The following is an 11107-nucleotide window of genomic DNA, read 5'->3' on the forward strand; positions in this document are numbered from 1 at the left end:
GAATCCTGTCGATGCCGGTCAGAATTGATGCTCTCCCGTTGCTCGTGTAAGGAATCGCCACCTTTCCTAAGGAGACCCTTGCCCTGAAAGTTCTGCTCCTTTTGGTTCCACCAACTTTTCAAAGTCATCTTTCCGCGACCCATATGGCTCCTTCAGACCTACTTCTTCAAACTTAACGCGGAATGCTCGACCATAGACGACTTGATGCGTAAACATAGAACATGCTTTGCTCCACTTAGTAGCAGCCACATGGTGTGGTCATGTCAAATCTCAGTCGACCGAGGCTTATTTTAGCTGAGCCATGCATGGAACGGGCGGCACGGAACCTGCTGTCGAAGCATTCGGCGGTCACTCTCAGAGCAAAATGGCCACAAGAACGAAGACACCACGCGACATTCAACATGTTTGAAATGTTGAATTTTAAACGACATTACTTCGAGAAACCGTTCGAGTAGACATCAACATCAGTTGGATTTCAACCAACGTTGAGAACTACTTCAAACGTAAGGAACAGATACAAGAAAAACCGAACATTACCCACAATGATAGAAGTAAAGAAGCCACAATTAAATTGAATTAATAACTGGTCTTCATATACACACACATCAGAACAACTGGGAAAAAACAATTTGGAAGCCTATAATGATAAGATAGCCCTTCAACCCCAAAAACCAAAAAACTCAAAATCTATTCACTTGCTCATCTAACTTCGGCCGGAGATGTTAAAACGACCAACGTTAATCACTGGCACATACGTATGCACATAACCTTGTCCCCAAATTATACAGAAAAAACAAAAGAAAGAAAACTATCATCCTACTGCCTGCGCATATCTACACTTCCTGGAGCAAACTCTGAATTCACAGGATGGAGTCCAAATAGCTGTTACACCGCCTCCGGTTGAACTCCAACAAGCTCCCATAAGTGCGGTCCGCAATCCCAACAAAGAGAGCTTCCGTATCAGGGCTGAATGATATGCCAGCGATCTCTCCGAACAGGTCGATCTCCTGCCCCTTGACATAGCCGGATTGTGTGTCGAAGATGTGCACAAAGTCAGCAGGCTCGGCCATGGCCATGAACCTCCCATCAGATGTGAACTTAATGGCTCTGATGGCCCCCATATTTCCCTTGAGAACAGCAAAGGACTGCGATGGATTCCTAATGTCCCAGAGCCTACACGTCGTGTCTTGATTGCCTGTGGCCAAAATTTGACCATTCGGGTGCCAAGCAGAAGCGAAGGAATAATCCAAGTGCCCTTTCAAGCTGTTGACTGTCTGCAGTCAAAAAGAAACACAGTGAGAAAACAAATCCAAGACTACATGTTGAACCCGCATCTCCCAGTGACAATGACTTACTTTTCCAGACTGAGCATCAGCTATCAAGCACTCTACGCTGTCCCCTAGAATTGCTAGTAATTTGCCATCGGGGCTTACAGAGGTATTCTGTAAATGGTCGTCAGAGCAAGTCAGGAGAGTATCAAACTATTGGATGCCAAACTTTAGAGGGACATTTTCGTGTGGGCACTTACATTTACACACCAATCGAAGTTGAAGCGGTTGAGGCAAGCAAAATTCTCCGTATCAAAAACCCTGACTTGAGCATCGTTATTTGCAGTTACAACCCTCAACGAACCCCTGATGAAAGAAAGACATGCAGGTAAAGCCTCTAAAAGAGAGAATCAGTAAAATTATGAAACAATCTTTAAGTCTGCCGAATGAGCACTCACGCCTGGTTCCGCGATATATCCACGCTATTGGTAATGGCATTATCATCTGCTGTTACTTTGCTGCAGAATGCAACTCCAGGTTGGCTCATGAACTGGGTCAACAAGGAGGAGGTTAGTAAACGAGTAGAAGCAGCCTCTGTAATTATTTCAGTTATCCAAAGAGTAAAGAGTACCATACCTTGCATATGAGCTCCCCTTGAAAGCCTCCAGCAACCAATAAATTGTCTTTTATGGCCATAGTGCTTATTTGAACTCTAGAAAGCGATTGTGATAACAAACCAGGACGCTTCTGTAAAATGCACGCAGGAAAGATAAATGAGTGCTTGAATAACGAGCCAATATTCACTGAGAGCCCTGATGATTAGTATACACCTACCAGTGTCGGAACAATGGGTTTAGCCACGTTGAGTACCTCTTTACTCCTCCTAAGCAGCGCAGACCAATGCATTACAGAGTAGTTCTGCATGAGGTACACATCGTGTTTCGATGATGACCACAGAAGATTGCGCAGCTACAGAAAGGCAATGAACCAATGAGATGAGCCCAAATAGTAATCAAGGAAAGAGATGATATAAGTGCATATGGTATGAACAGAAAACCGCTGCTTCAAGAACTTGAACACTGAAAACAGAGTTCTTCCGTCGATCGAACCAGACAATAGTCCTAGAGTTCAGATCAAAGTTCCTCATCTAACAAGCTACTATTGTAAAGATAAATCGGGGTAAAGTTTAATAGTCTTTATTCTCTACTAGGGACGAACGAGACCCCTTGGATAATAGTTAGAGATGAGAAATGTTAACCTGCCTAAAAGCAAAGATAAAAAATCAGAAGTAATCGTTGTTGATCTCGAAGCAAAAGCATATATAGTAGTTAAAAACTCAGTCCAGTCAAGATCCTCTAATTTGAAATTGGCAAGTTCCCCAATGACTTCACGTGAGAAAAGTCGTGGAGCTGAAGAAACATGCGAAGCTGCATGAAGAAGAATGCAATACGTGCATAATCAAGAGCCTTAATATAATAAAAAAGTTGCTTTTGGTGAAAGTAACCGAGAGGAGAGACATTTAAGTCATTACATGCCACAAACGTCATGCATGATCCAAGCTCACAGATGCAACATTTATGATTTGCCTAAATGTATTGACTGATAACCATTTATTTGAAACATACAAATGTGAACCAAGTGAACTAAGGTAGGAAAAAAGAAAAGGAAAAGGATGAAGAGAGAGAAAACAAGAAACTGCATGGAAGAACCAGATTCAGGAAAGAACCCAACAACAATCAAAGAGCTAGTAAACTCTACTTAGCCCCCTCACTACTGGCTCATATTCTCACGACATTATTCACCTAAATCTCAAACATTTTCCTATCATACCATATTAAAAATGTATCCTTTATTGCAGCAGCTGCTCAGATATTACCTCCACCCTGCTGTAGAGGCTGTAATAAAGAGAGAGATATAGCATTTCTAGATGCCACATAGAGTTAAGAGACATAATAATATTCAACAAGCAGTAAAAATGGTGCGCACAGAGTGATACAAAGTAACCATTTCAACCTTCTATCATACAAAAATGCAAGGAACAACGACAATCAGAATATTGTGACAAATGCATTTGCAGGTTAAGAAAAAATGTTGAGCCATAAAACAGAATAAATCCAATGCATTCTATGTTGGCTTCTATGCAAGGTTAACTCATCTAACTGAGGATTTCTCACTGGAAGTTAAACTTTGTATTCATTCTAATTATTTCATAGGAGTATCTTTTCCTGAAGAAATGGAAACAGATGACATGAAAGCATTGGGATGTAGTCTATTTCTGCGAAAGCATAACCAGCTATTGTTTGCATTCAATCATCAAGTTGCAAGTGGAAGAAAAATATTTGATATCTATGGTCCCAACAAGAGTTCCTATAAGTAGTTCTATTCTTGCCCCAAAAAAATCCCAGAGAAAGGTAATAGTGCCAGATTTTCATGTTGTTAAGTATATCACCAAGATAACATGGAAAAGATAAGATCACTAAGTTTCCCAAGGTCAGGTCAGCAGTACACATTTTTTTTCTGTTGAAAATCACCAATGGAATTTCTTTACACTCCTTTTACTGAACTACTTGGTGTACATACAAGACCAGATCCATTTGTTTCTAATGCTAAAATTTTCACAATTTAAAACATCTATCAAAGCCTAAAATAAAGAGATCTGCAAGCTCCATACCTTCCGACGGTTAGTAGAGGCATAGAGCACTTAGCATGTATAACAATACCCACAAAGGATACTATCATATTGACAAACCTGCAAGACTACAAGACTAGAGCCTTATGTTTAACAAGATATTTTAACTACTTCAGAAGGATGAATTCGAAGACCTAAAGTCTACTGGTTAGTAACTTCTATTAGTGTTATGATGCAACTTAGTGTGATGATTAATGAAGAGCACTGATGCACAATTAATGCAGCGATCTGGTGATAATGGATGATGCTTTGCTGTTTTTACAAGCAAGATGCAGGTCCAATTTGAAAGACATGCAATCAAAATAGTGGTTTTAATTTGAATGAAACGGAGGAGTTAACATTGAAGGTTTGACAGAAAGGCTATTTAGGCACAAATATTGACCTGACTAATCACTAGATGTAACTCATGCAGTTGGCACTGACAGTAAATGGATATTAACTATATATGATGCATGAGAGTGCCTGGAAAACAAAAAGGCTCCCTATTTGGATGAACTTAAAGGAAGTATTGGCTTAGCATGAAATCTCTACCTGAAAATGCACAATTGTCGATTTGACAAGCCGCGTGTTGAATTGGAAGTCATAAAAGTTCTTCCCCTTCTCAACTTGCAAGCACTCCTGTTAATGAAATAAATGCTTAGAAAGACGGTAAAAGAAACAACATCCAAAATATTAGAGGTAAAATCTGGACAATGGAAGTTTCTTCAAACAGACCCAATTTTTGTCCTTCGGTCGAAGGAAAAAAAGACAAGAAAGAATATCTATGGACCAACTATGACAGTGATCAAGAAACCCAAACAGAAAATCTAAGAGGAAACGGAGAAAATCTTTGAAAAATTATATGGAAAAACAGCTAGATGCTTTGTAACTCTTTCTTAAACGGCTAAAACCAACATTTCATCGCATCCAAGTCAAAAAAAATTCCCACACAAAACACCTCTGATTCATGACATGGCAAGAAAACTATATTTAATCCCAGATCACTTGTTGTGGTACTAGAGAAAGCCTATCTATAACTCAGATCAAGAAGATCTACACCAAACACAAGAACACTATGGGGTATCATTCACTCAGATTGGATTTGTTCGAGAACTAATAAAACAGAAACTCATCTGACAGCCCCAAATCAAGGGGTTGCAAAACTTTCTGGAGTTTTTCCAGTAACAGGAATATCGGGAAGGGCATATAAAGTTAAAATTAAACGCATAAACAAACGAGGACTTATTGAATTAGTAAAAGATTCTGCAAGTGGAATCAAATCATACAAAAGTGAAACTGCAATCCTTCACAGATAAACCGCAGAGCGTCCAAAACATCATACAAACTCAGACAATGGAACAAAAACCTCACCTTGTCGAGCTCCTCGCGAGAGCGCGAGAGGCTCTCGTAATTCTTGTACTGCTTCAATCTCTTCTCGCGGTACTTGTCCCGAGTATAGTTCATCCTCTCCCAGGGTATCCCCTGTATATCTTTCCCATTTCTAGCTTCGAAAGCAGAGGTATCGGTCTTTTGCTTGTTCTGTTGCAGTCCAAAACCACAGAAAAGATGAATCACATGACAGTACTTGTATTCCAGTTACTCAAGCGATTATTTATCACCAAGAGACGAGATGAAAAGGCAAAACTAAAGACGTACCGATTCGAAGTCGTCCTCAAAGTCGGAGTCTACCATCTCCACGTCTGTGCCGAGAGGTGATTCGGAATCGGAGAAGGGATTATCGTCGTCGTAGAACTCGTCATAGTAGTCGTCAACAACGTATTCAAGGTCGTCGTTGTGGAACTGCTCCATTATCCTGCAATCACCCAAGGCTAAAGTGATCAGGGACGCGCGAAAGCGAATTCCATTGCAGATCGAAACGGCTCAGGCGAACGGATTGCGCTAAAGACCGGACCTTGCGGAGATTTTCCAAACAACTTGTACACTTTATGGTAAAAACTGTGGGTACAAAATTAAAACAGAGGAAAACCAGTGGTCCTCCTGTACGGAAAACAGCAATAGGGAGGAAACGAACAAGAGGGTTTTATTAAATCGACCTGAAGAGGCCAAATCCTATGATGAAATATCGCACGAAAAAGAGAATCAAACGATCTGGAGAGGAGAACGAGCGCTTGCTCCAACAAATGAACAAAAAAAAACAAAAGAGCTTCCTTTGGCGACAGTACCTTAAGATTCTGAACCGAGAAAGAGAGAAGAGGACTGCTCGGGAGGAAACCCACGAAAAGAATCGCAGAGGCAGCACCCGAGAAACCGGAAAACAGAGAGGAAACAGAAAGAGGGGGGACAATCAGCGACAGAGAGCCGGCGGAAATCGTCCGGTCGTCGGGGGAAAGCGACGATGGGATGGTGCGAGAGTAATTCGGGAAAGCGAAGGGAAGAGAAGAATCCAGAGAGGCGCCGTTCGTCTAACAGGTAAAGGAGAAAATCAAGTGAGCAATGAATCTTGTAATATAGCCAAAATTGCGAGGAGGGTGATGAAGCCTCAGCGCCCTACTTATAGAGAGAGAGAGAGAGAGAGAAGGGGAGTGAAGAAGATGAAGGCGTGGGACCCGCATCGGACCACAATGTCTGTAACGCGATTTTCTTTATTTTTATTTTTTCATTTCTATTAAATGGTATATTATTCTTTTTTGTCTTTTTGCTTCGGTGGGAATATGATATTGTTCTTTGCTGCGAAGAAAAGGAGAAGAAAAGAACCCGGTGGGCTTGGCGGGACCCACTGGACCGACCGGTTACCGGCTGTGGCCCCCCCCCCTCTCTTTCTCTCTCTCTCTCTCTGCCGCCTGTAACCGGTAAAAGCATATTTAAATGAAAAGGCGCCTTTGATATTTTCAGGATTCTAATTTTCGTATTTAATGTATTCCTACTGCTGTAAATACCAAATTTTGAGGGATAAAAATAAAGAGGAGAGGGTGGGTGGGGGTTAATTTTGTTGGTAACAAGACGGAACGTTACTGTTAGTCTAGCTGGCGTTATGCGTCGTCGTTTGTTGCGGGACCCTCTTTTGGCCTTTTGGCGTTGCCGAGATCCACCCGGCTAATTCTCCTTATTTAGCTTTAGCACAGTTTCTCGGCGCACTTTTTCACTTCTCGAACGACTCACGTTGTCTAACCATCGTTTGATGTGAAACGCCTAAAAATCTGTTGAAAATCATAATATTTTATTCATTATTTTCTAGATTTTACTATATATATTTGTTGTTTTTGATTTTCCGATGAAATTTAGCTTTTTGATATGTTATTTTTAAGATCTTTCAAATATTCAAAGATCATCCGTCGTATTTGTATTTCAAATGCCTAGATTTCTTTGGATCTGTGCATCTCGACTACTCCTTCTTCTCGTGCAATCTTAAATATATGCAATCGTCGGATAAAGCCCGACGAAATCTTTTACCATATAAGATATTTCTTTAGAAGGGAACATTGAATTCATATTATAATTCTTCTCGTTTTTCCAGACTTACCATATTTGTTGGATCCCCTCGGTGTTTCTCTTTTTGGCGTTCCTCGCATGAAAAACAGGGTCTAATGGTCCATCACCTCTGTCCCTAATTTTCATATATTAAATTTTAGTATAAATTTCATCATTCGGTTCCATCCATGAGGTATGGAAACAAGTTTTACTTTACCTTTTTGACAGGATTGTCCATTTGCTTTCAATTTCACATATCGTTCGATTCATCATGATTTGATCGAAGTGTCGAATTCAATTTCCAAGTTACGCTATTTACATAAGATGAATATTTTTCCTTGGAAATAGAAATTTTGCTAATCTATAGGAATTTGCTACTTGGTCAATGGAAAGAACATCCGTAGAAGGTAAAATGGCCGATGGCACGAAGCATTAAAACGCCTGGATATGAAAATTAGAACGTAACAGCCTACGAAAGGCCCACTTGGACCAATTTTTTTTTTCTCACTAACCATTGTTATTCTTATGAAAATTATGCGGTTGAGAAAATTTCGAAATCAATTTTGACTTCCAAAGTCCTTCGAGGGAAAGCATGTTGGACTTCGACCTTTAAAAGACACTTGTCAAAAAGCTTTGGAGTTACTTTACCAAAATCTGACATTTACGGTCGAAATCTCATCGAAAAAAGAGAAAAAAAAAAGTTGGTGCTTAAAAATACAACATGGCCATGTACTTATTATTGAAATATTTTATTTAAGAAAGAGTATTTAGACACGTTAATCAATTTATAAAATCAATGTACGAGATAATCTTTCCATCTCCGTTGGATTTGAGATTCGCTTCGATTGGGCAGGCAAACGAAACGGAAGATGGCGCTAATTTCTCCTCCTTGGACTTTTGGTACGGTGGTTTTGACTTCGCACACTCCTCGGGGACCACGTGGGAGCTGGTCGACCGGCAGCTGTCGGTCGCAGTCTCCGCTGTAGCCGCATGGTCGGTCCGGTCCCCGTTCCCTATTTTTATTAGCTCTATTTCCCCAACAGTTTGAGAAAAATAAATTAAGGGGGTTTGGCAGAGTGGGAGGAACAGAGGCAATGGGACCCGGCCGCTTGGTGGACCGAACCGGAACCTTGTAGTCCACAAAGCTGCGATCCGCGACGTCCACGTGTTCGCTCGGCATCGCCGCTCTAGGGGATGTAAGCCGCGTCTGGTGCCACCACGTGGCTTACTGTTAGCTGACATGTCCTATCTCTGTTTTTGGTGGGGGCCTCCCTCCGTGACTTTTAACGGCGTTCCGTTACTGTTGGGGTTGGTTAGCAGTTAACCATGGTTAGCTTAGCTTTTGCGATCTTCACGGGTAACGTGCGTCAGGTGCTTAGGCCGGTCAATAGGGGGGGACCCACGAGATGGGCAAAACTCGGGATTTTCCCGTGCGTTCCTTTGGTTTGGTTGTATTCGTGTTTGTTAATCGCCTAAATCTTTGTCTCGAGAGATGAGAGTGCGCCCTTTAATTATAGATTATATTTTGTTATTTCTGAATTTTGCTTTGTTTTGTTGTTATTTGAAATTTGCTAGGCTTGAAAGCCTTCTATGTATCTTTCGACCTCTCGAGTTTTATTCTAATATATGAATGACGTATTTCTCTCAACAAGAAAACAAATCGCCTAATACTTATCTTGAATAATGTTGATTGTGACGAGGAAAACCGCTCACAGGGCGTTGGGAGGGCTTCTGCCCCAAACACCCTAACAAGCTCTCGAGCCAAATACGTGAGAAAAGATTTGGACTCGACATCTAAACACGGGACCAAGCCATCCCTCCAACGCGCGCATGGATGTGTGAGGCAGGAGAGAGAGAAGAGTAAGGGGTCGACGCCTTACCTCCCCACTCATTTGGGACATTGGCCATTTTTGGCTTGAGAATCTGGTGATTACTTTTTAAATTTGAACAACGTATGCCCCGTTTTATTCACTGCATAATTGGATTTCTTAAGATATAGAATTTCAAGGAAAATGTGGAATTGAAAAAGAAATCAAAATATGGGATTCAATCCCACATGAAATGGCATTCCTCAAAAAGCGAGGAATTGGATTATCCAGCAATAGCAAGTATTAATATTTCAATTCTACGGTCCTACCACCACCTTCTTCTTACAAAAATTTATCACGATCGTCGCCGCAACCATTAGTCGCCGCCATCGATCATCGGTCTCTGATGGAACTAAACGAGTTGGTATTAAATTAGACGTGCCAACGGACCCATTTGGGTAAGAAGGCAAATTTACCTTTAAGCGAAAGTTTTATGCTAATGAGATTGATCTACTGCAAACTCATCTAAAAGAATTTCTTAGCAATGCCTTTAGTGGTGATGGTGGACACGAACACGATGAAGCCAATCGAATTGCGCCACCGCAAAATGCGGGAACAACGTATCAAGTTAGGACATAATTACGAGGTTGTGCTTTTCTTCTCTGTTCTAACCAAAAGTAATCTCATATCTGAAAAAGGGATAGTGTAAAAGCCTCAAAGGGTCGAAGATAGTGGTCCAAATCTAATCCGACAGGATATGAAAGGGACGCATAAGAGCGAGGATAAGTACAAAGGTGCTACATGCTAGACAAATATTCACGGCGGTTTTTTATAATAGGACTATAACACCTAAACATTGGAACACAACTTTGAGGTGTTTTTTTTTTTTAAATTTAAAATGGGAGAAAACGAGGTAATTATGAATGATTTCTAGGTAAATTGTATAAGGCCACGTTTGAATTTATATTTTTCTCGATAAATATATTTGGAGAATTATAAAAAAGAAGTATTAAATTTATTGTAATCGTATTAATTTAATTCGAATCTATTTAGCGCCTTAAACTAGGTTTCTATGAATCATTATATATGGTGACGGTAAGACTAGAATCGCGCCAGTCAATTTGATCTACCAAGTAGCCTCGTTTGTAGGGACGTGACCGTGGCCCAATCGTTTTATTTATTTATTTATTTTGACGATCTTTTTTAACATCGCGATAAGAAAAATTCGCCGGGGATATGGACCCCAGAGGAAAAGCAGAGAAGAGAAAGGACATGTGAAGGCGGCATGGCTTTTGACGTGGGACTTGGAAGGTTGCTCACAAGCGGGTCCATAATTGGAATTCCGTGGAACCCCCTGGATGTTCGCCATTCTATTTCATCGCCTCGTGGGGATTAATAATTTTTTAATGCGTGGACCTCCCTAGAGAAGAAAGGTTTGGACCTCAGTAAAGTCCTTATACTATTTCCTCTGAAATTTAAAACGTAAAATTCGAAGGTATTTCTTTAAATGAAGAGAAAAAAAAATATTTCCTCTCAATTTAAGAGGATGATCATGGAAAATATAGATTCTACGTCATCTTTAGATGGCTACCGTCGGATATGGTCATAAAGCGGCGTCCCACACTTGGGAGTGAATCATCGGAGCTTCGGCTCTTGCTTTGTCGACCTGTGCTTTGCACGGTATCTTTGAATTAACTTGTCGGCAACGTATCTCTAATTCAATAATTTTTTATGCGTGGATCTCTCTAGAGAAGGAAGGTGAAGAGGACAAAGGAGATGATTTTTTGTGTACATCATGCTTTTGAATTCACGTGCGACAGTGTGTGTGGGGAACCATGAGAATTATGAGTGCTTCCTTTCCAAGATAAATCTCAGATTCTCAGCAACATGACCGTCGTATTATTGGCCCACCACGTTCTTTTTCGATGCTTCCT

At 40.7% G+C, this 11107-nt stretch overlaps 1 protein-coding gene across 4 annotated transcripts; it reads right to left on the reverse strand.

Moving 5' to 3' along the window:
- Positions 1 to 554: 554 nt before the first annotated feature.
- On the reverse strand, positions 555 to 6429 carry LOC115748900 (uncharacterized WD repeat-containing protein C2A9.03-like). Of its 4 annotated transcripts, XM_030685543.2 has the most exons (10): positions 6120 to 6429; positions 5593 to 5749; positions 5308 to 5475; positions 4489 to 4575; positions 2103 to 2237; positions 1905 to 2015; positions 1727 to 1818; positions 1529 to 1634; positions 1356 to 1442; positions 555 to 1274 (listed from the first exon to the last, which is right to left on the reverse strand). In XM_030685543.2, the coding sequence occupies exons 2-10, from the start codon at positions 5743 to 5745 to the stop codon at positions 861 to 863; spliced, it is 1353 nt and encodes a 450-aa protein (XP_030541403.1). In that variant the 5' UTR covers positions 5746 to 5749; positions 6120 to 6429; the 3' UTR covers positions 555 to 860. The 4 variants fall into 4 exon arrangements, with proteins under 4 accessions (XP_030541403.1, XP_048129826.1, XP_048129825.1 ...); XM_048273869.1 differs by lacking the exons at positions 5593 to 5749; positions 6120 to 6429 and adding an exon at positions 3099 to 3163 and having other exon boundaries at positions 5308 to 5325; XM_048273868.1 differs by lacking the exons at positions 5593 to 5749; positions 6120 to 6429 and having other exon boundaries at positions 3099 to 4575; positions 5308 to 5369.
- Positions 6430 to 11107: the final 4678 nt, after the last annotated feature.

This window comes from Rhodamnia argentea, chromosome 2, assembly GCF_020921035.1.
Source record: "Rhodamnia argentea isolate NSW1041297 chromosome 2, ASM2092103v1, whole genome shotgun sequence".
In the NCBI taxonomy this organism is placed as follows: Eukaryota; Viridiplantae; Streptophyta; class Magnoliopsida; order Myrtales; family Myrtaceae; genus Rhodamnia; species Rhodamnia argentea.

Coding starts and splice junctions, on each gene's coding strand:
- LOC115748900 (XM_030685543.2), bottom strand. CDS start 5,745: ATGGAGCAGTTCCACAACGACGACCTTGAATACGTTGTTGACGACTAC. Junction 4,576..5,307: donor CTCGCGAGGAGCTCGACAAG/GTGAGGTTTTTG, acceptor TTTCATTAACAG/GAGTGCTTGCAAGTTGAGAA. Junction 2,238..4,488: donor CGACAATTGTGCATTTTCAG/GTAGAGATTTCA, acceptor GCCTTTCTGTAG/CTGCGCAATCTTCTGTGGTC.